Here is a 25,905-nt window from a genome sequence, read left to right on the forward strand (position 1 = left end):
ATGTGTATGTATATACACATGTATACATTTTTAGGTTTTTTTCTCCGTTTTGCTAGATAAGACCCTTATTCCTCAGCTGAGATCCTGTAGAGCCCTTTGAAGCTGCACTGAAACTTCAGTTTTGACCTTCAACCCACTGGGTTTCATTGAAGACCAATAAATGGAGAAAAATCCTGGAATGTTTTCTTTAAAAACCTTAATTTCTTTTAAACTGAAGAAAGAAAGACATGAACATCTTGGAAGACATGGGAGTGAGAGAATTATCAGGAAACAATTATTTTGGAAGTAAACTAATCCTTTAATAAATTAATACTTTTACTCAGGATAAGGATGCATTAGATTGATAAAAAGTGACAGTAAAACCTTTTTAGAGAATATTATTTTTTGAGTATATTACAATTGCATGTTATGTTATTTACTACAGAAATGTTCATGAACTTTCACAAGTGTGATATTAAAGGTGCTGTATGTAGGATTGACACCGAGTGGCTGAACTAGGTATTGCAGTCCAAATTCAAAATATTGGAGAGGGTTTTTTTTCACCAGGCCCCTCCTCCTCAGATTTGAGGCTCACTCAGGTTGCTAGACACAAAAAACAAACAGTAAACTAGACCACTAAACAAATAAAAAAATCAGATACTCCGCCAACCCGCAAACCCCCAATAACTGACTGTAGCATTGTTTTTCAGATAAACAAGTATGTTAACTTGGCATGTTTCTTAAATATCTGCAAACATATGATATTTTTATGCTTTAGTAGAGTCAAAAACTTACATACAGCACCTTTAATGAAAATATTCATATTTTCCATGACTTTTTCAGACACAATTTCCTGATATTTTCAGGTTTTGCAACACGGTTGGTTGTTTTTCTTACAGTACTAATTTCTTTCTATAAAACATGGCATGTTAAATAACCACAGACGGAAAAAACCTAAAAGAAAAAAAAAACGAATAAATAAACCCAAAAATTAGATCTAGAAACCAGTCACTTTAATTCATTAGGTGGTTGTTAGATGCCTATAACCATCCTGATCCATTCCTAATCTGCAGAATGTCAAATTTAGTAAACTTCATTTGTAAAGGGCTTTACTATAGTCTTTGGCACAGTGCAGCTGACATTCAAATATTTGCTAGATCACTATCTTTATACTACTTAATACTTCTCACTTAGATTAAAATGGAAGTCATTTTTACATAAAGCCCAGTGAACACAGAATGCCCCTTGAGACCTACTATGCTGTGTGTAAGAGAAGTACAACACCTGCAACCCACAAATCAACAGGGTGGAAAACCCATTAGAGCATAGAAGGCAAAACAGGCAACATATAGACTCATGAAGCTCAACAAACAGGTCCAAACTGCTCCTTAATAATTTAAACACTAATATGGTGTGTACTACATTTTAGTATGTGAATGCAGCCTACCTGGACTCCAGCTGCCATAGCAACTTGTTTGAAAGCAGCAAGCCATACAAGCGTCCACTTCCTTTCCTGTTTGATGTTGCCAAATCAAGAAGAACGTGAGGGAAAATGTTGAAGTTAGGAGCACGAATGGAAAAACGACAGTCCTAAAACACAATACGACTTAAAACCGATCATATATCCACCAGTTCAGATGGAAGATCGAGTCTGAGGAACAGGCAGTGTCACAACTCCCAAAAGTGTGAGGACTCTCAGTTCCTTGAGTACATAAGTGTAAAAGTCAGAATGTCTCACAAAGGGAAACACTGCCATCCGAAAAAAAGAGCTGCACCCATAGACAGCTAAGAAACACCAGCAGTTGATCACACATCCATAAACAGGTCCTACAAGCACAGCCGAAGAGCAGTCCCAGCCTTAGGAAAGACAATCAGCGAATGACGCACATCCACCGAGTATGGTGAGAAAACAGACCAATGTGTTACGCAGATACCATCCAGCTGCATTAAACTTGAGCGTGAGCAGCCTGAGTCAAGATATCAGCCCTTAATGGATCAGACATCACTAATAGCGGTGAGATAAGTGAACTAGTAGTAAACAGATCCGGAACACGGGGCTCCAAATGATACGCCGTGGAGCTAAAGATGTCACTTAGAGTGCCAGGACCGAGGTGTTTAAAGAATGAAAGGCTGTGCATTAATGGCAGGGAGAGATTCAGATTGCCTTGGAAAACAGAGGGGGCGAGGCCTGGGAAACAGAGGGAGGAAACGGCACTCCACCCTGATCCTGAAACGGGGAGAGAGGGGGGAAGAGAGTAAAAGGTGAAGAGAACCAAAAACGACCCCCTCCCATTCACCGCAGCATGAAACGGGAAAACAGACAACGGCAGATAAAACAAACTCAACTGCACATCAATAAACGTGACTCATGATAAACAGATGTGCTTTTACTTTCACTTTATTTTATCAGACAGAAGGATGCAAACAGAATGCTGACACAATCATATATGGATATTGTTTTCTTATGATATTGCATTGGTACTTCAGAGCTAACTTTCGACTAACAACTACCTTTCAAAAGTTGGGGGCCAATAATATTTTTAAAAATGTTTTTGACAGTCTCTTTTGCTCACAAAGGCTGCATTTATTTAATCAAAAATGCAGTAAAACAGTAATACTGTGAAATATTATTACAATTTCAAAAGAACTGTTTTCTCTTTTAATACACTTTAAAATATAATTTATTCCTGTGATAGCAAAGCCAAAGTACAATATGAAATCATTCAATATGCTAATTAGACAAGAAATATTTCTAGGGCACCAACGTTTTGTGGAACACAATATTTTGTGGAAACTATGATTCCTTTTTTAATGAAATAAAATATAAAATAAAATAAAATATAAAATGAAAAAATAAAACAAAACTTAAAACAACAATAAAACATAAAACAAAATAACAAAAACATTAAAACATAACAAAACAAAATATAACAAAAAATAAAATAAAAAATTGCATCACAACACTGAAAAAGACAACATGAAATACAGGCAATTATTAATTTTTAAAGAAGAAAAAGTGTTATAATCTTGCGCTCTGCTAAAATCTAAAAACAGGTCCAGTGAAAATATATTGAGGTATGAATCGCTGCATGAGGTAGCTGCCGATACCAGTCCTATAACACACCAAATAAAGCTAAATCTGGACACACTCCAGTTCTTCCCACAGAATGATCCCAGTACTCTCAAAAGATTTAACTGTTTCTCAAAGGATGTGGCACTGACTGCTTATTCCACTATAATGAGTTCGGCTTACCCTCTATTGGCCAAGTGATTTGAAGTACCTCTCAGCTACATTACCTAACCAGACTGCAACAATCAAGCACTTAAGCAGAACAGCAAGAACTCAAAACCATTTTACACACCCCCACCACATCACATAGAGCAAATCAAAATCCAACTGTCTTCCAAAGAGAGTCTCACACTGTTCTTGCAAAGTCCTCTGTATCCTGTCAGCCACCACAAAGCATTTTTCTAACACCTCTTATGTAAAACCGATCCTTATGACCAATTAGTTAACTTGTCATTCAGGTAACCCACCCACCCACCAACTAGTCGACTTTGAAACCATGCCCTAACATGTGTGAACGTGCATTTGTACATGCAACTCCAGAGCCAGAGGCTTGAGGTGTATATGCTAAGCAGATGAGAGGAGGAGTGTGTAGGCAGTTGTGTTGTCGGAAATAAGGCCGGCATTCAGCCTGGAGCAGCTTGTTTCATTATGTAACAGTCTGTCTCCACAGGGAGAAACCATGGAGAGTCAATCACTGCCCTGCCGCTACACACCACCCCCTTATGCATTGCTGTATATGCATAACTACAGTCTCTCATTCCAGACAGCCTTGTTTCTCAGACTTATTAAACATATAGTTCTTAAATCTCCGCTTCAAATGATCAAAAAAGCATATTAGGAAAAACATACACCAAATGGACTAGTCGATGGGCTGCCCGAATCACAAGTTGACTTATCGACTGAAAGAATATCAGATTTGATTCTTAAGGGGCTTTTACATGAGATGCATTCTTGCGATCACAAACAGAGCAAACAAATTCTAAAACACAAACGCAGCTCAACAAAGGAGCAGATTGCAGGAGTTGTAAGACCTGACTATTTTTAACTTGAAACGGCATATTAAAAACGTAACACTTGGGACGAGATGCTCAAAATCCACATGAGACATAATACAATGGCCAAAGAAAACTAAATATGTATCGCTGATGTGTAGTGTATGTTGGTGTGTTATGGGCAGAGATAGAAAATACCTGACATTTTCAAGAAGGTTTTACTGTCTGACAGCTAATGAATAAATAAATAAACAAAGAAACTATATATACACACACACACACACATTTTAATTTTATACTGTTAACAAAAATATTTAAATAATAATACACACATACACACACATAATATATATATTATATATATATATATATAGTTACACATTACATACATACATACACACTTTAATTTTGTATACTGTATTACAAAAACATATTTAATAGTTAGTTAAACATTTAATATGCATTTTCAAAAAGGTTTAATTGTGTAAACTGTATTATTCAAAACACACAGTCATATTATATATATATATATATATATATAGACAGATAGATAGATAGATAGATAGATATAACTTATTATCATTATTAATTACTTAATAAATACATTTAAAATAGTACACAATAATAAAACTAATCTAAAAATGAAATTTAAAAATATTAATTAAAATGATACTATATGGTTGTTGGACAAAATTGTGACATATCTCAATTTAGAACTGTTTTTTTCTGAGGCTCCAATTGGACATGTTGTAAGGGATAAAAAGTTTCAGATGCTTCCAGCGAATTGACATTTTGCCGCAAGGAGAAACCACTGCAAACAAATACAGAGGCAACAGTGAGTCTACTGAGGGAACAAAGAAGCCTGTATTGTGACATGAAACCTTGCCGTGCTGTTTGATAGCTTCCTCTGTACAGTAACTGAATGTCAGCTGCGCTTTGTCTCCTTGTTTGTCATCACTATCGGTGGCGTTTCACACCTGCACTGGGGGAAACAGTACAAAGATCATCGGCATTCAGACTTCAGGCTTTTCTCCACAAACAGAGGAAGGTTGCCAGCTGTAGACCCGATGTAAAGCACGATACATGGCATTTTGAGACTAGCTCAACAGCACTTTAATCGAAACAAAGAAGCTAGTGAACAAAAACATGGACAAACGGTTTGGGTTTCAAAGTGTTGACTTTGCCTCAAGAATTAAACTACAGTAACCATTCCAAAAGCAAAAATTATATTAAAAATGAACAATAATGATCTGCTACAAAGGGAAGAACAAAGAATAACCCCCAGTAAACCAAGTTAATTAACAAATCAGAAAAAAAAAAACACGTGAAATCATGTGAGTTCAGTAATGAGGACCAAAAAAAGACAGAATGCTTAAGAATTTCTGCACAGATACTCGAAGACCCCCTCCACTCTCCTGCTCGTCTCCATGTCTGGTTTCCTTCCACTCACAGTCGAGACCCACTGCTGAGTCATAACCAGTTCCTGCTGTGTTGAAGTCAAGCTGAGGTAATGCTTGCTGAGATTAACGCTTCTAAAACCTAGGGAGCCGCCTCACTGCTTGCTGCCTACATTGGCATCTGCTTTCTAAGAGAGTTTCTTGACTGCCTTGCAACCTCAAAACTTTGCCATTAGCATGTTGTTGAGTAAATGAGCATAAAATACTTCTTAGAAAAACATCAAGTCATACTTATTCTGTATATGATTTTTACTGACAATCTTCCCTAACCATTGTGATTAGACTACTCGGTTAGTGACTTTGACTCCGAATCAGTACAAAATCAACAGTTTTGTGAACTGGATCAGTAAATTAAATAAAATTCCTCCAAAAAAAAAAAAAAAAAAAAAAAAAAAAAGATTTGTTCACAAATTAAGGTTTCCTTTCCATTAACAAAATGTGTTCATCTGTAATGATTTTACCTCTTTAATCTTCTTTCTACTTTGCAAACCTCAAAAACAACATTATACTGGAAGGTCATTATGCAATGTGCTCTTTGTTATTTTTTTTTTTTTTTTTTTTTACTGAGCTTTTTGCAGTGCATTTTGGGATTGCACTGTCCAAAAAGGACAGCCTATATGCAATGCAGCAGCTTGATTAATTTGCCTATTTTTTGGAACTACCTGCATATGATGCCTTAAAATGCTACGTCCATAGGCCTTTTTCTTGACTCACCCAAGTGTGCGAAGGAGTTTTGCGGTGCAGTCTCTAGAGGGAACGTCTGTCCCATGCTCCAGACCCCAAGGGGCCTCCGTTTGCAGCTCCTGCCCAGGTGCACCCCAGTGGACAGCAGCGGCAATCCAGTTTCCCCCAAACCTTCCGCTTTTCCTTTCGTCTTCAAAGAACCCCTTTCATCTCATCTACTGTCGATCTCATGCTTCCTTCTACCTTCCAAGCCAATGTTCCCAAACTTTTCTCTCTCTTCTTTGAGTGGATCTCATGCCAACAGCCCTTCTTTTTTCCTCCACTCCTCCTCCTGCAACTCTCTCCACCCCCTCTCCCTCTCTCACATGGGACCCTCCTTCCATAGCACATTCTCTCCCCTCCACTTTATAAACGAGCTTGGAAAGCAGCTCAGCATAGACGCAGACGGATGCCTATCATTCCTTAAAGCAGAGGTCAAAGTGCAAAGTGTGTGTTTGTGTGTGTGTGTGCGGGCTTGCGTTTGATAATGAGAGGCAAAGAAGAAAAGAGAAAGGGATTTAAGGGAAGTTCTGCCAGCGGAGGGAGAAATGGTATCAGCTGGGAGGACATTTGACTTTGTGGTTATGGAGAACACATAAGCAAGAGGAACTGATCATCAAAAAACAGGTCATTTTGTCAGTGAACATTTTAAATGAGATGTGAAAATTCCCTGACATTAATAAGAAGATATTGACAACCTTTCTTTCTTCAGTCGAAAAGAAATTAAGGTTTTTGATTAAAAATATTCCAGGATTATTCTCCTTACAGTGGACTTCAACAGATACCAAACAGCTGAAGGTCAAAATTATAGTTTCAGTGCAGCTTCAAAGGGCTCTACATGATACCTGATGAGGAATAAGTGTCTTATCTAGCAAAACGATCGGTCATTTTCTAATTTTTTAGATGCTTTATAAACAGAAATGCTAGCCTTGCACTGCTCTGCGATGCACGTCCATGACTTCCTGTAATACGTAATTACGTTCGAAAGGTCACACTTGACGTAGATGTAAGTACCGACTCGTCAGTGTTTACAAATGTGGCGAAGGAGGACAGTTCAAAAGTTGTTGTATGTTCAATGACACATTCAAATTTTTTGTAAACCGCATTTGACTTTGCAGGTTCGACTTGTAAACACGGAGTTGGTACTTCCGCCTACGACACGCGTGACCTTTTCAACGTGATTACATATTACGTGAATTCACAGATGCGCAGCGCTGAGCATTTCTAAAAAAAAATTCGGTTAAAAAAAAAAATTATCAACCTGAATTTTTTGTGCAACACTGATGGAGAATATCCTGGACCCTATTTTTAATATAATAAAAGTAAATTGAGATTTAAGGCAAAAAAAAAGTCCAATTTGTCAATAAATTTTCACTGGAGTCAATTCAATTAATTCATTGATCTAGTTGGCAAAACTGTTGATTTGTACTGATCCGGTTCTCAACTCAATGGTCAGCACTAAGTTGGTGTTCAAAAAGCATTTTTTATTATTATTATTGATGTTGAAAACATCTATGCTGCTTAATATTTTATAAATACAAAGTTTTTCAAATTGAATTTTTGTAACATTCTAAAAGTCCTTGCTGCATTAATTTGATAGTATTAAAAATCTTACTGAGCCCAAAACATTTGAAAGTATAAACTTAAGAATGCTGTGTACAAGTTATATGGACAACTTTTATGATATTTTTGCATCCTTTATGAAGCTTAAAAGCTCCAATAGAAACACTTTAACATTTCTCGTTGGTGTTTCACAAAAGAATTAAAGTCAGACAGGTTTGGAATGACATGAGGGTGAGTAAACAATGTCCAAATATACTTTTTAGGATTTATACCGATTATAGGTATTTGCCCTAAACAAACCCTCTGTTTTACTAAAAAAAAAAAAAAAAAAAAAAATCTATCTATTAGTATACACTCAGTGATCAGCGGATCTGGACTCCTGCCCTCTGCACTTCTTCATCCACAGGAATTCCAAAAATGCAATTTTATCCAGCAGAGTACATTAGTAGAGAACAGGAATGTGGAAGTGTGTAGCTGTGTAACTTGCCTACAGCAGATCGCACTCCTAATCCCATTTCCTACAGCCTGACACAACTTCTCATTCCACAGCGTATAACAAAGTGATTCTGTACCAAAGCCCTGAATTACACTGATGTGTATAAAAAAAACTTTCTTTATATGGGAAACATCAGTCATGGACCAGATCCTTCCTATGATCAATAATGCTCACAACAATGCTGTGATCATAAGGAGGTGTTCACACACAATGTGTTCTTGTGTTCAAAAGCAGCCAGATGAAGCACAAAAGAAAGAGATATAATGATACACCTTTAATTGACTATATTTGATCTCATTTCCTGTCACATCTTAAATAGACGTCCAAGTCAAGAGATCAAGTGTACATTACTGCACGTTTATTAGTGCACAAATAAACAGCAATAATTTGTATATTCAGGTGACTTCACCCAAAGTTGAAGGAAAGACATTTAGAATGTTACAACAGATTACTATTTTAAATAAACGCTGTTCTTTTAAAAATCCTGTTCATTAAAGAATCCTGAAAAAATATAATACCGAGTTCCCTCAAAAAATAAACCATCATAACTTTTTTCAACATTAATAATAAGAAAGGTTTCTTGAACAGCAAATCAGCACATTAGAATGATTTCTAAAGAATTATGTGACACTGACAACAGGACCAATAGCTGCTGAAAATTCAGCTTTGCCATCTCAGGAAAAAATACATTTTTAAAAATATTAAAATAGACTAATTATATTAAATTGTAATAACGTTTCTTAATATTACTGTTTTAACAGTATTTTTGATAAAAAAAAAAAATGCAGACTTGGTGAACATAAGAGACTTCTTTCAAAAATCTTACTGACCTTACTGACATTTGAATGGTAGTGTAAAAGAAGTGCAAAATCGTGATCCACGATTAGCTGACAGCAGAAGTAGTTAATGGAACCCTTGTTTCTAAATGGGAAAATTATGCAAAACAGGGCATTAGAATAAAACTGGCTTATGCTGTAATGATTTTTGGCTGAACACATCGCTTAAACTATTTGAACAAAAAAATTAAATGTTTGAGAATTCGATGAAGTAACAGAAAACCAAGAGCAAACAATCCTTTTTTCTGTGGTGCATGAGCTATAAAATCCTCAAACCATGCAATAATAATGCTGAAGTTGGGGGAACAGATACAGAAAGAGCGAGAGCGAAATACTGCAATGATACAACTCCACGAAACAAAAACACAAGCAATAAGGCAAGCAAAGGAAGAGGGCAGAGCAAAAATAGCTTTGTGCTACATGGTTCCGGCATGTTACATAAAATTTGTACATCTAAGATGGATAGATCACAATCACAAAAGGAACTCTGACCTAATCATCTCGCCACTCAAGTCATTCCAAAATCTCTGATATCTTTGCAATCGTTCCAAGTTCAGAACCACAGTAAGAACACATATGCATCTACACTAGAAAAAAAAAAAAAAAGACTCAAGAGGATTGAACTGAAGCCCTGCTTCTCTCTCTGTCCCAGTTACAGCACCTACACTGGGCATCTTTCCAAAAAGAGAGAACAGAGAGAAGAGAATCAGCTCGTTGGTTCTGCCTAGACCCAGAACCTGACATGACCTGGAAATCAAGCTCCACGGATCTGCTCAAGGAACTGCCTTCATGACCTTCCTAACAGGGCGACACAGAGCTCTTTACCAGTGTTATGTTGGCCAGCAGGAAGCTTCAAACAATTACTTCTGCAAGAATCCCATTTAAATCAAATATAGTTGTTCCTCATTACACTGCACCCACTGACAAATAACATGTTTGTCTACAATGGCTGCATCCCATTGTGTAATAATTGTGATTTTGACAAATACTGTCAAAAAGCACCAAGACGTGGCATGTTAAATCAAGATCACACCTTCGTTTCTAGAGCTTAATCAACGCCGTCAAATGGAAAATTTATTCTCAATTATTCAGCATCATTAGTAACAAGACAAGGTATGGCAATAAATACTCACCTCGATTTTCCATTACAGAATCTGAGACTCAGAGATAAATGGATCCTGTAATTAAAGCAAAACAAACAGATAATTACATAAGCAGCCCATTCATTCACAGCACCACTCATTACTAATTATTACAGACAGAAGACATGGCATTAAAATGATTTAATAAAGCAATAAGCCACAAGAGGCTGTGCATTAGCATTACAGTAAATTTACCACAGGTAAGGAGTGTCCTTAAGCATAATGTGATTCTAATTCCCTTACCTCTGGCAGAATTCAATGTCAGAAATAAATATATTTAATTTAAATGAAGGTTTAGTGACCAAAACATTATATTAGAACACACACACAAACAAAATAAAATAAAATAATATGATGAAAAATCTAAATAAAAAAAAATATATATATATAAAAAAAAAAAAAGTAATTTAAAAAAAGCACAAAAAAAAGTTAAATAATGTGTAGCCTTCTTGAGTGCATAAAAGGACACAGATCTCTTGTGAATCACCAATGGGAGCTTCTAGGGCTGCACAATTAATCGAATTTCTAATCGCGATTACAATTATGGATGCCACAATTACATAATTGTTCAAAGCGCCAATTAATCGTTTAAAGTCCAATTATGTTATTCTGCACGCTTAAGATTTTTTTTTTTCTTTCTACATGTTATCTTAGGGGTTTTTCCATTGTTTTAGTTTTAGTATAACATACCATTCATATTTTTTCTTTTTTTTATAATTTAAAGAAGAAACCAATCCGATGTATAGTTGACATTTGAGGCTTAATACTATAGAAAAGCACTTTTTCAGTTAGATTTTTTAACTCGTTTATTTTCATAAAAAAAATACGGCATGCCGTTGCATCAAACAATGGTATAAACATCAATCAATATAAATTGTGATAATCGTAATTAATAATCGCAATTACAGTTTCAAGGGAATAATCAAGAATATTTTTATTGTAAAAGGGTGAACGTCCAGGAGCTTCAAATCAGAATCTATTTAGAATGAATGGACAAACGTACAATGGTGAAGGTCATTGGCGTTGTAAGGGGGTGGTCGTCCGTGATGCCTCTGTTCGTCTATATTAAAGTGTTCAGAGCAGCAGACAGGGTGCATTCGCTCATCTCCAGGGGTTTCCTGTAATATAGAAAGAAAATGTAAAACTCACTTGATTTGAAGTCAGCTGAGGCCAAACATCGTCTCAAATCCAGGTACCCTTATCGTCCTTGAAAGCTTCACTCCCGGACTCCTTCATATGCTTGAACGATGCTTGTTATTTCACTTTAAGTGTAATCTTTGAGATTTGTTGGTTCCTACACTGATTAGTTGCACGTCTCACACCATTAAGGTGGAAAGAACTTCATCCAACATATTTAAAAGCAGGTGTCACACCTCCAGGTTGCACAACTGATAGGACAAAAACCGTAGCGGTTCAATTAAAATGGCACCAGCGAGATTGAGAGAAGAAAAGCAAAACGACGAGAAGAGGAGTGCAAGTAATGACTGCAAAGAAAAGACAGGCAATTATCTGAAAGGCGTTGATGGAAAGGACAGATAAACGCACGCAAATAAAATGAGCGAATGTCTAACAGAGGGATACAAAAAACAGACAGGGCACATCAGACTGTAATGGACTGTCAGTAGAACTGGAGGATGGATGAATGTTGGGGAGAGAGAACGAGAGAGAGAAATGCTAATGAATATCTCCAGGGGCATTGATCGATTAAACCAAAGACAGACAGACAGCAGTCTCATCGCACTTCGACTTCTGCTTCGTCGCAGTGAGAGATAAGAACAGAAGAAGACTGCACGACGTTTACCTGAGCTTAGCTAATGTCATTTGTGCCATTATGTTCTCAATTTAAAACAAAAACCAAGTTGACACAAAATACAATCAGTGCCAATCGAAAGCCAGCTAAAATGAAACAGTCGGGGAAGGGTGGTCATTGGAGAGTCAACTGCATTTACATGATGAAAATACAGTAAACATTTTAATATTGTGAAATATTATTCTAATATAGCCGTTTTCAAATTAAATGATTTTTAAAATGTAATTTATTCCTGTAACGGCAAAGATAAGTTTTATCAGCCATTACTCCAGCCTTCAATGCCACAAAATCCTTCTGAAATAATTCTAATATGCATGTCTGGTACACACAAAATATTTCTTATTATTAAAGGGTTACTCCACCGCAAAATGAAAATTTTGTCATTAGTCACTTACCCCCATGTTGTTCTAAACCCGTAAAAGCTTCGTTCGTCTACGGAACACAATTTAAGGTATTTTGGATGAAAACCGGTAGGCTTGAGAATGTCCCATAGACTGCCAAGTAACTAACACTGTCAAGGTCCAGGAAAGTATGAAAAGCATCGTCAGAATAGTCCATCTGCCATCAGTGATTCAACCGTAACGTTATGAAGCGTCGACAATACATTTTTTACACGAAGAAAACAAAAATAACGACTTTATTCAACAATCCCTCTCCTCTGTGTCTCTCCAAATCAGCGTAGCAACATTTTGACAAATCTGAGCAGTATGCAGGCGGCTTATGCTCTTCTGTGCCACAAGGATAAGTTTTTTACGTGTATTTACGCTTTGGTTTGAAAGAAAACAGCACATCGGTGCAGCGTGGCTGACACAGAAGAGCGTGCGCCGTCTGCATACTGCTCAGATTGCTGTTATAAAGTTAATATTTAAAGAAAGTTATCAGAGCTTATTGAAGCTCAATTCTGGATGCTGGTATGTCTCATGAAACATGACAGTCAGCTGAAGTCTACAGAATTTGCATCTGTACATTAAGCAGGCAGGAATGCAGTAAACACGAGGCAGGCGGTGCTAGAGTTAGGCAGCCTATTTCAGCTATGATCATTATCCCCAGCAACCTCACATTTTTGAGGTTTCAGACACCAAAATAATCCTAAAACCGTGGCCATTTGTGTTTGCCTCTTCCTCAAGAACTATGATCAAACCTAAAGCACATACTAGACTCAAACTACAAAAGTAAAGAAAGCAAGTGCAAATTAAAAAGGACATGCAAAAGAGATGCTTTTCTTCTGGTAATTTAGGCTTTATAAAAAAAGGGGAAGTTTTACATGTACAATTGTGGTTAGATTTAAAAGGCAAAACAAGCTCTTACATCACCCCTCCTGGTAGGTGGATCATAAAGCTAGCATTCTCTTATCACACTCTTCTTTTATGATGGGGAAAAACAAGACAAATATAGCAAAATATAGACTTTCAAGAGAAAGTTGTATTGCTATTATTGTTGCAGACGTTGACACACTATAAAAAGCTTGTCTGCAGGAAGTCCACGCTGGCCCTTATGCAAATCTCATTGTGAACAACATAGTATACCGCTGCGACAATGCAGTGACCAGGCAGCTGGAATACTAATACTGTGCAACCTGCTCTCCAATTCATTCATGTGTGAAAATCAAGCAGCATTTTCACAATGTTAAAACTGATCTTTGTAAACCTAATAGTTTCATAACTGTTGTTTTCATTTGTGCTTTTGAAGCATGTCACAATAAGGATTTGAAAGCAGATTTACTTTGGCTTGTACAGGAATTCTTGGTGGGTTTATTGTTGGTTGGTCTCTGAAGCCTTACATTCTTGTTTTGGACCAAGTGGTAAGCATGTTGTGACTGTGGTATCAAAACCACAGAGTAATACTGACCAAAGCTATGCATAAATCAAACAAATCAACCCTTCCATGTGGTCGTATCTAGCCAGCCACTGCAACAAACTAGTTACAGTGTTTTAGGTCTCCAAGACTAGGTATTTACATCAAAATCACAAAAATAAGACTTTCTCCTCAAGCCAAGTTATACATTTTTTATACCACAAGAATACAGAAAAACCTGTGGTTTACTCTGAAACAGTATACTCCCATTCTGTATTTTTTTGCTGTATGTATACTGTGCACAGTATGCTAATTTTCTGTACACAAGGAACATCTACTGTACCTAATCTACTATATTTGCATAGGCTATATGTACAGATCTCATTACTTCAGACACTGTATTCCATAATGCAAAGCACTCTCTTCATTGCAGTGTCAAGAAAGACCAGAATATAATCAGCAGCAACTGACTAATACTAAATTCATAGCCGATGGAGGCTGATGAAGTTATGGCAAATAACTTCATGGCAGAAATCACTTTATGGCTTCTGCCACTTTCTGGCAAAAACAATAAATTGTCCAAAGGCTTCTATACAATGTTCTCTAAAATTAATAATACAACACACAAGTACATCCAGACATCACAAGATACTTGGTTATTGATTTTAGACAGCAGTTATTAAATTCTATTTTTAAAGATTAAATTTGTTTTTAAATGTATATTTCTTTCTTGTATCATTATTTGATCAAATTGCCAGAACTGTAAATTTTACATAAAACTGAATTTAAAAAAAGCAGTTTACCAATATTATAATTGTGGCAGATACACCGATGATTGTTTTTGTGTTATGGTTGATAAATGACAAACTGAGAAATAAATGGGCACTTTTACATTTACAATTATACACTTATGTGTAAATAAATAATACAATTAAAAATGCTTTATTAAAAAAAACACTTTAAATACCTCAAGTACATTTAGGCATCACAGCATATGACGTTATGGATTTGAGACTGTGTTATTAAATCATTTTTAAAGATTAACATTAAGTGAGTATTACAGAATGGCAAAATGTATTCCAAAATGGAAAATGCATGCACATTTGATATACATCCAATAATCAACCAATAAAAATAAAATGTAAAAAATAAACACTACTTTCTGAATGTAAGCCATTCACTGAATTTGACATTAATTTTAATGAGGTATGTAGCATAATACTGTTTGAAACATTTCTCATGGTATTTCAGATACTACTCGCATTTGATTTGAAGAAATGCTGCTGCTGTGGGTTCATGCTGATGGGGAATATGTGCTGGATGGGCAAAAGAGCCGAGAGAATGAATTGGAGACACTTCAGTGCCTTAAAGGGGAGCAGATGTGTGTGTCTCAGATAAATCCATTCTCACACCCCTGGACCAGAAGCATCAACAGCAGAGAGTCACACTGTAAACTGGAACAATGTGCAGGGTACTTCCATAAAAGGTGAGAATGTATGCATGCATGCAGCATTCGTGTGTAATGTTTATGTGAATATAATCTGAATGTGTGTATTAAAGCCAATATAATAACACAGGAATAGAAAGTGAGCATGTCATGTTCCCAAATGCAAAGAGAGTGTCACCTCAAGAACCTGACACTTGGCGATACCTAACACATGCTAATCCCTAACACACACACACCTATCCTCGCAGCCTCCCTCAGGAAATGAAGTGTGAAAAAAGGATGTAACTGGCCTATTTCTTCTTTGGGTGCTTAACTCCTCAGCCTCCGTCGTGCACCATTTAAGATGTGCACTCACAGAACTAAAATCCTTCATACTGTAAATTACACATGGCAAAATCTGTGTGCTACCAAACTGCTCAGGTGCTGACCCATAAAGCAAAATAAAATAATAAAAACCAGATTTAGATGGAAACGTTATTAAAACAATCTCTTAAGAAAAATGTCATAAGACCTTGCAAGGTACTTCATTTCGCACATCACTAACAGTAAACACTCTTACAGTCAAATTCAATCACCAAGCAAAAAAACCCTGGAGGAGAAATAGAACAGATGTGCACTCTATTATTGAATTTACTAAGTGTGTCTGACATCTCGCTCTCCTTCAGAACCCCTATATATGAACGCCAAGGCCAGTCCACACTCTGAACAAAAAAAATCTTGAGCCAGAAACAAAAACATGCAAAAAAGCTTGTTATTTGGTCCAAAGTAGGGCAATACAAAACTACAAAATCGACTAGTCATTGGTTTGCCTAACTAAGTAGACCTGAGCTTTCAAACTGGGGTCAGGCCACAAGACAAGTAAAATTAAATTTCATGAATCATGAGATTAATCACAAATTATAACATTCTGTTGATATATGAGATGCAAAAAAGTGTGAACATGAAAGAAAGTTAATATATTCTAAATATTTTACATATATTTAGAATATCTCTACAGTAAAAATTAGTTTATATATGGAATATATAGAGCTAACTTTATATTTTAGAAAGGGAGGTCCCTGGCAAAGGGACCATCAGTAAGGGATATCAATACGTCATCCATTATAAATAAGACAATACATAAGAAACAGCAAAAAGAAGGGCAATAGACTTTGACACTGCACAAGACACTTAAAAAAAAAAAAAAAAAAAAAAAAAAAAAAAAAGGTTTTTTTTTTTACCTAAAAGCACTGCTCATGGTGAAATGCTCCAAAAATATCTTGAGATGTGATGCAAAATGCAACGACCAAAGACTTCCGTCAGAATGTGGATGGCAGCAGGAGAGGTGCTTTAAAGTTGGCTTTTATAAAGAATTTTGTCACTAAAAACATCCAAAAATACACCTACCTAAATCAAAAATTGAGATAAATTAAACTTCACAGGTCAAATAGTCAGTTGTTGAACCAATCCAAAAAGCTCTGATGTCCCTTAATGACTGAAATGCTGAAACGATAATAGAAATTATATCAGAGCAGATGGCACGCTCAAACACATCCCCAAAGCTCGCTGTTAAAAGAGTGACACTGTGGCACCACCCTCTCATGTATAAAACTAGGCCTACAACTTGACTGCCTAAGAATAGCTTAGCACACATAAAAGTGGGTTTAGTGTCCTACATCAAGCTGCCTGGAGTACCACACGGTTGATTCTCCAAACACAAGTGACAGAAAAGAAGAAAGGATGACAGAAAGTAGAGTCCTCTTCTATAAACAGAACTTTCAAATCTAAGGACGAGTTCTTCAACTGGATGCGCTGATTCAATTACGTAGCACGGAAATGGGAGCAGCTGGTACGCTTGTGTAATCTTTAAATAGCATCCCACCTCTGCGCTTTGAGGCTCGCTCGTGTGTTTAGATTTGGGAAGAGACAGCCAGAAAAATCGTTACATGCACTGGAGGTCAACAGAGAGTTTCGATTTCACAAACTTTTGCCAATTGCGGGGGAAGTCAGTATCTACGGTGAACTTCCAATCTACCAATGTAACCCAAATGCAATCTTACTGTAATTTCAAAAAAATTGCTTGAGAAGTTGGCCTACCTCACTAGTAGAGACCTCAACCAGAATGTAAGAGCTCCATTCAGGGAACTATGAAGCGAGACCTGTATTTCCTACCTCCAGACCGCATATCATACCACCGGCTCCCTTCAGAATGGCTGGACGGTGCTGTATGTTCCCATTCCGAACCGCCTGTACGTCATTGCCATGCCTGTCCCAGAAAAGCTTCGCTCACCCCAGGGACCTGTGGCCCAATTTCCAAGGAACCCAAAACGCCGGTCCGAACCAAACTTCAGACTTCCTCTCATTGCGTCTTGTAGACTGCCTGGGAAACTAACGGCATACACAAACCTTGACGGAGTCATGCTTCATGGAAGGGATGTCAATCCTTGTTTCCTAATGAAATTCTGTTTTATAGAGTTGGGGGAAAAGCACTCTCCATTTCCGGCCACTGAAGTAAGATCTTGTGACTGAAACTGGATTTAGTGGGATGAGATCTCCTGGACACAAACTAACTCAATCAATACTGGATGATGTTTAGGTGGTAGAGCAGCTCAGAGTGCCACACACTCTCATGATAATTTTACAGTTTGGTGGCTTATACGTATGAATTTGTATGATCTCATCTGTACGTTTTCGTCCGATCTTCTTATGGCTCACTGACAGTTAGGTTTAGGGATGGACTTTCATGCTTCCATTTTTTTCTTAAAAATTTTTCATTTCTGAGTAAATCACTTACATATTCATACAAAATCACCCGTCATAAAAAAAAAAAAACAAAAAATTTTTTACTTTTCTCATGAGATGAGGTTGGAACCACGATCAGGCCTGTTTCGCTCCAAAAGCAGCACATATTTATTTCGACACCCATATAAACACAAATTTGGCTTGTTACCATGGTTTAGCTCTTGCCGGAAAATGTCATAACACCTTGCTGAAGAGAAGTTTTTGCCAGGTATAGTATACTTAAAGGGGTCATAAGACGCAATTTCAAGTTTTCCTTTCTCTTTGGAGTTGTTTGTGAATAGATAAGATCCTTAAAGTTGCAAACACGGAAGTCTCAAACCCAAAGAGATTTTCTTTATAAAAGTTAAGACTCGTCCACGCCCTTCTAAAACACCTTGTTTAAACATGCCCCCACGTCTACATCACTGTGTGGGAAGATTTGCAAAACGCCACTCAAATTTTCACGCAAAGAAAGAAGGCGTAAATTTGATTCTCGCTTTAGTATTGTTGCTGCCGCCATGTCTGATATGGTTTTGTGTTTATGTTACGCAATGCGTAAAAACACAGTACAAATCATTATAATCCGTAATTATGTCCCCACTGGATGCAACAAATGGCTCATCTGTAATGAGTTTTATTGTTTTTGTCTTGTCGCGTGGGTGTTCTGACCAGAACACGGCATCATATGGCAAGGGGCGTAACATTTCCGTCACATGCTTGAGGCATTCGGCCAGTCACAACGCACTGGATAGCTGGCCAATCAGAGCACACCTTGCTTTTCAGACCGATGAGCTTTGTAAAAAACGATGCGTTTCAGAAAGTCGGGGCATAGAGGAGAAACAATAATGTACAGTATGTGGAAAATAATGTGTTTTTTGAAGCTTAAACTGCATAAACAATTAATTAAACCAAATACACAAAATAATGTTCTTTTTAGCAACATCATATGACCCCTTTAAATAAGCAAAACATACAGTAAAATGAACTATAATACTATTTATAGACAATCTATTACAAAATAGTTTATTATGAAGCAACATAAACCACTGAAGTAAACTACTCACCCAATTACTCACGGGGGCCAGATGATACAGGCCAAGCAGTAAAAAGCTACATTTTGGGTTTCGTGTTCCATTCTAAGCAGATTCATTATAATTTGGATATAAATGTGATCCACATCCTCTCATGAATTAGATTTCACAAAGATCAAGTTGGTCATAAATATCAATGGCCTACCCCAGATAATCTTTTTATAATGTATGGTCATTATTAAAAGAAACATTAAATGCAGTAACCCCAAAATCATTTTATTCTCTGCATAAAGCCACAGTTTCATTATTCTGCAGATTCACCATCAGTGTGAATGCAAACCTGCTGTTATAGTTATGCTGTTGCTACGCTCAAGCACTACTTGTGCATGCGGTGTAAAAACAGGCTGTCCTAACAGAAGTAAAAAAAAAAAAAAGTCATTTTGCATGGATAGACAATACACATTCATGAGCCATCAATCAAAAGCAAATATAGAATGACAATTTGCAATTTAAAGCAAAATTAAACCATTCTATCAACATCCTTACGAACTAAAACCACCTCATGTCTTCATCTACACATCTCTCTGAAGTAACCATTTAGATTTACTATGAAAAGATTCTAAGATCTATTAATTATTATACCAAAGAGTTTAAACAGATGACTTGACACATGATTATTGTATAGGCTAAGTAAAATAAATATCTATACTAAAGATAAATATACCAATCTCATGATCTCAAACGCCCAGGAGATCCATATCTTGGAGATTATTTTAATTACACTAATATCTAACTGTGTTCAGCATTATACGATGTTAGTTAATGTTTTTTTTTTTTTTTTTTTTAAATCAAAGTTATTATAAAGAAAACACAACATTTCATACTAAAGGTTCTTGGTTTGCTTAGTGTCTCTATCTATAAATATTTAAAACCCTGATATTTTCACTAAAGCACGTTCTTGTCACCGTTTGTGTCCTCCTTCAAAAAGAATACCAACGCGAGTAAAATAAGATGGTCTGCACTGCAACCACACAGAGCAACAAAGATATTTCTTAAAATTAAATAGCTAAACAAGTGTCCTTCACCCTACCTTGCAAACGCCAATCCATCTCAATCTTTCACTCGGACACAAGAGAGAAATTAGAGCTTCACTGGAGCAATGAATGAGTGATGAATGATGGAGCTCCGAGCTGCTCGAGTCCTAAAAAAGACTCGTGCACAAACAAATAAGATGCTTCTCAGGATCAAATCTTCGTCGATGTTACGCAAGCTGACGAGATCAATCTTTGCATGTGATAAGATCAGACACCGGCTCTCGTAAACGGTTGCGATAGATTTTGAGTAACAATAGAGAAAAAAAAACGGCGGTAGATGCGAAATGCTCGCTGCGAGTGGAGTGGAGGCGCGTGCTCCTGATCGCTCGGATTTCAGATGGACCTGAAAATGAGCGTTGATACATTGGGAAAGCACAGAGTATTGTCTGTCAAATTAAAACGAGGGGCTTCGGTCTTCTTATATTTTCCATTGGCAAAAATCCCGTAAACAAATACAGATTCGTAGAACCACAGCTCTCGTGCGTTGCTGAAAAGTCAGCTGATCATCCTAACGGCAATTATTTTCACATGTGTTCTAGGTTTACTGATCTTCTCAGTACTTAATGCCAGACTAAAGGGGAAATGCACGGTTCGTAGTGGTTATTACAAGCATTGAACGCAAGCAATTGGGAAAAAACGGAACGCAAGCATGCAGAGATTCTGCGGAGCATCACGATGAGCGCAGCGCCGCTACAACTTTGAGCACAAGGAATGATGCAGTGATTTTTCACATATTAATAAAACATAACATACACGTTTGGCTGTGCGTATGGAGGGAAAGCATATGAATAAAATAAATTTGTATGTGCATAACAATTAAAAAAGCTGAGGTTTGCATTGCAGCAACTTTCTTTCCAATGCGATTCACCTGCGCATGCATCATCTGGTTAATAGGTAACATCGCTTACCTTACCCTATTACGTCTATTGCACTGGCCCTCCTCTTCCCCCGTCTAGTTTCACTTCATGTACACGACAACACAGATACTTCTTCATTACTCTTTTTCCAACCCCCTTTGAAACTTTTCCCAAAGATTCCGGAAATCGTAGGACAGGAAGTATGGTAATTGTAGTTTACAGTTTAAAGAACCTCGGCCCGCTTCCATTGTCTGTGTCAACGTAATTGACTACATTACCCATGAGGCGCTGCAGGGGAAACGAAACACTGCAACTCACGCTCTCTTTGTGGTTTTGTATACATGCATGTGAATATTTAGTCTTTATTATTTGTATTGTTAAGAATTGTTCTAAAATACGCCCCGCTACGCGATACCTTATCGTTCAAGTTTATTAATATATCGGAATGAAACCGACGCGAACTAGGCTATTTAAAAATTAAAGCTTAGCAGCAACAAAAAAAAAAAAAAAAAAATGAAATGGGATTTTTTTTTCTTATACTTTAGCTGAAGTTTGTATCTGTATGTACTACTTATTAGGCTATGTAATAGAAACACGTAGCTTACAAGGAGGTAGAAAAGAGCCTACTGAATGGTGCAACCAATTTAATGGTCAAAATAATAGGCTATATAAATTTAAGGGACATTTATCTTGATGAATATCACTGTCTTAAATGTAAGATGATACAAGATATAAGATGAGACAAGATATAATAAACAGAGTAAAATATAACAACAGTCTGTGGCTGCAAAACATCTACTTTATTGGTTATGTTATGTCACAAAATGACTCTCATTTATGTAGCAATACTCACAAAACTGTTTACAGAACCAAGTGAACTATCATTTTGTCTTACAAATAACATGTAATAAACCATGAAGTAAATATATAAAACTAAGCCTTTTATAATATTCTAAATATTAGTATGATATATTTGTGTGTGTGTGTGTGTGTGTGTGTGTTTGTGGAGTTTTCTATCTCAGTGGAAAAACACTCATTTGAGAAAACAGCTATGTAAGATTAGTATGGTATAGTGTGCCTAAAAGCTATATATATATATATATATATATATATATATATATATATATATATATATATATATATATATATATATATATATATATATATATATAAAATCTACAGATCTGTCATTTTTATTACTTTAAAGAACACATCATAGAAAAATAACCAGAGGCCTGTAAAAAAAAAAAAACTGATTGGTTAAGGAAACTCATCATTTTCATCTGCATGTGACTAAAATAGGTCATACTTCATGCAACTGGCTAAATTCTGCAATGTCACACCAGTGACAGGACTTGTGAACTTTTCAACCTGTAATGTATAGCGTGGTGAGTCAGTGGAAATTGTATGGTGAGATAATCTTAGTAGTTAAAGTGGTCAGATGGGTCAAAGGGAGGCTCAAACCCCATGACTCCATAAGTGCTTCATGCAGTGTAATCATGTATAAACCAGAATTTCTCTTACATGTAGACTCTAATGTATGAAAACAAAAACAATTTACTTGAAATCACTTAAAATGCAAACAAACAAAATACGAAATCACTTAAAATGCAAAGGTTCAATATTGGTATTCAAATGTTTTAAAATAAAAAAATTATGATTGAATATCTGCTGACATCCCGAAGTTTTATTTAACACAGCATGGAGCTCAAATTTAACTATACCAAAATGAAAAAATTATAGGTTTGTCATGTAAGTGTTGTCATTTAAAAGTGATTCCTGTTGGGAATTGATAGTAACTGTATACTGCCACCCAGTGGAACTATAGAGAAGTGCTAATGGAGGCTTTTTTGCGTTTCTTTTTTTGAACACCCATTTGTCTTGTGCAAATGTAAATTAGAAAAGTAAAGTAAAAGGATGATGTGTTTATGACAATGATACTATTTTTAGATACAGTAGGCCTACAATAAAAGAACAATTGTGGAACGTTAGAATCTGTTGTAAAATAAAGTGTTGGAACAAATGTGGAGAACCCCTGTGCTATCACTTATGTTTAAAGGAGCTTTCCTGATACATTTCTTACAAATAGGATATTTAATTTACTGGTGGGAAATGAAAAATAAATAAATAAACAATTTTAGCAATAATTCTAAAATGATGTCAAACACCCAGAATGTCAAACACCCACAATTGCTTATCTAGAGCCACGTCAGTAATAAGGTGAGGAATGTTTTACATAAAATTGACATATTTCACATAACTTCATTTGGTAACCAAGACACATGAAGGTGTAATCTTTTTTGCAAAGTCATACATGATAATTTTATCATTTAGTTACTCAACATAACAAATCAAAGTTCATCCATAACAGCTGACAACTTATCCAATAACAAAAGCAATAGCAAAAAATTAAAAACACAATGAAAAACACAGTGTCATGCATATCGCTGAAAAAGGTAAAATGTAAACCATTGCAGATACTCGGTTAATGTAAAAACTCTTTTAAAAGCACTACATGTTATATACAAATATGTTGTTTCTCCTCCTGAGAAGGCTGAAGATATATTTCAGAAAGTCAAAGACATCAAACTGACACATAGAATACAAACTTAACTCAGCTATCCAAGAAGAAAATTCTAAAGGCGAGCACGACATACATGAGTGAACCACCATCACAGGAAGGGCAGAGGGTTGACTTCTGGTGAATCCTCAGCCAATCATATTCCAGGCTGTAAAACTCAAACCATCAAAACGTTCCATGCAACTTCCGAAATGAAGATCAGAACAATGGGGGTAATGTTAACATGATTTTATCCAGTAATAATCAACCATGGAAATGATCACATGTTTTCCAGCTGATGTCTTTTGTGCTACAGAGTCTTTTAGAAGCTGCATTTCTATTTGATAATCTCATATATTGGTACTGTAAAGTCATCCAGGGTACCGGTACTGCTCTGATAAAAGTGTGTGCCTATGGAAAGCCGTTGTAACATTTACTCTATAAGCCGTACTAGTATCTATTTTCATGGTACTATTACTTATTTTTTAGATACTAGTATCTTTTCCATTAAGTTCTAGTACTTATTCATTAGGTACTAGTGCTTATTCTTTAGCTACTAGTGCTTATTCTTTAGGTACTAGTCTTTATTCTTTAGGTACTAGTGTCTTTTGTAAAGTTACTAGTACTTATTCCTTAGATACTAGTACTTAATCATTAGATACTAGTACTTAATCATTAGATACTAGTACTTATTCCAGTAGTGACTAGTATTTAATTATACTCTTCTTGTTAAGAAAAAAATAGAACTAGTACTTATTTTTTTAGTTAATAGTAACTTTTTAGACCAGAGATATCCTGAACTTAATAGATACTAGTACTTTTTAAATTTGCATTTCTGCCCAGTATGGTAATCGTATGTTGAATATTAACGAGCCAGCAACATATAGGAGAGAGATTAGACAGGAAACTGAAACAAGGAGATGGATGTACTTTTTTGTGAGTACTTTATGAGTACTAGTTTTTAATAAATAAGCATTAGTACCCAATGAATAAGTACTAGTATTTAATAAATAAGTACTAGTATCTAAAAAATAAGTACTAATATCTAATGGACAAGTACTAGTATCTAATAATAAATACTAGTATCTAATGAATAAGTACTAGTATATATTTAATAGGTACTAGTATCTAATGAACGAGTACTAGTATCTAAAAAATACATACTAGTACCCAATGAATAACTACTAGTACATAAAAATTAAGTACTAGTCACTAGTGGAATACATACTAGTCAAAACTGAATAGTTGATATCTCAATGACGGATCCCCATAGAAGTCAATAGCAAAAATTTTAAATTTGTTACTAGTAACAATATAAAACTTACTAGTCACTATTGAATTAAGTACTAGTATCTAATAAATAAGTACTATCTAATGAATAAATACTAGTATCTAATAAATAAGTACTAGTATTTAATCAATAAGTACTAGTATCTAATGAATAAGTACTAGAACCAAATAAATAAGCACTAGTATCTAATGAATAAGTACTAGTACCTAATGATTAAGTACTAGAATCTAATGAATAAGTACTAGTAACTTTACAAAAGACATTAGTAGCTGAAGAATAAGCACTAGTAGTTAATGAATAAGTACTAGTACTTAATGGAAAAGATACTAGTATCTAAAAAAATAAGTACTAGTAACATTAAATTAGATACTAGTGCAGCTTGCCATAGTGTGCCCTTTGTTCGGATCTATGAAAACAGGGATCTGTGGAGACAAAAAGCTCTTTGATAATGTAGCATTTATTGTTAAACAAATGTTAACATGCTCCATGCGCATGATCACTCCATTTTTTATTTTTTTGGCAGAACTGTTTTACCTAGAGGGCTGCACATGTGAATATTTTAACATAATGTATAATGTGCTGGAACCTGTGTTTAGTGGACAACTTTTGGAGATCTCTATACCACACAGCATGTATGGTTACTGTAGTGTAATAAGAGCAGCAACATACTTAACATACCTGATGCAGAATGATTACTTGACGTAATGAAGCCTATGAATGCACTTAGGTCTCTAAAACTGATATGAGATAGATTATGGGGGCAAAATACCCCATACTTCGGGTTTTTGTCTTATGCTGGGTTATTGTTTAATGTTTAACCCAACTTTATGGGTAGTTTTATTTAACCTAACTATTGTTTAAAAATGATTATATGGCTAGCTTAAAATATTTCACCCAGTGCTGGGTTGTTTTTTAGCATTTGTTAGAGTCTATATACATCATAGTTTAGCAGCGAGAGTGCTGTTTTTTCCCGATTATCTTCATAATAACAAGTGTGATATTG

At 35.8% G+C, this 25,905-nt stretch overlaps 1 protein-coding gene across 10 annotated transcripts in view; it reads right to left on the reverse strand.

Annotated features, from left to right (window-relative positions):
* The window catches only part of phactr4b (phosphatase and actin regulator 4b), a 43,873-nt gene extending 22,623 nt beyond the window's left edge, over nt 1-21,250 (reverse strand). For 2 of the 10 annotated variants that reach the window (XM_042741360.1, XM_042741351.1), the window contains exons 1-4: nt 21,103-21,250; nt 11,262-11,376; nt 10,250-10,294; nt 1,427-1,492 (exon numbers count right to left, since the gene is read on the reverse strand). In XM_042741360.1, coding sequence (XP_042597294.1) covers nt 1,427-1,492; nt 10,250-10,262 — 79 coding nt within the window. In that variant the 5' untranslated portion in view covers nt 10,263-10,294; nt 11,262-11,376; nt 21,103-21,250. Of the gene's footprint in view, nt 1-1,426; nt 1,493-6,212; nt 6,502-10,249; nt 10,295-11,261; nt 11,377-11,454; nt 12,302-17,385; nt 18,397-20,190; nt 21,004-21,102 lie in introns of those variants that run through there. The other 8 variants (XM_042741354.1, XM_042741352.1, XM_042741353.1 and 5 more) reach the window with 8 other exon arrangements.
* Nucleotides 21,251-25,905: the final 4,655 nt, after the last annotated feature.

Source organism: Cyprinus carpio, chromosome B16 (genome assembly GCF_018340385.1).
Source record: "Cyprinus carpio isolate SPL01 chromosome B16, ASM1834038v1, whole genome shotgun sequence".
Classification (NCBI taxonomy): Eukaryota; Metazoa; Chordata; class Actinopteri; order Cypriniformes; family Cyprinidae; genus Cyprinus; species Cyprinus carpio.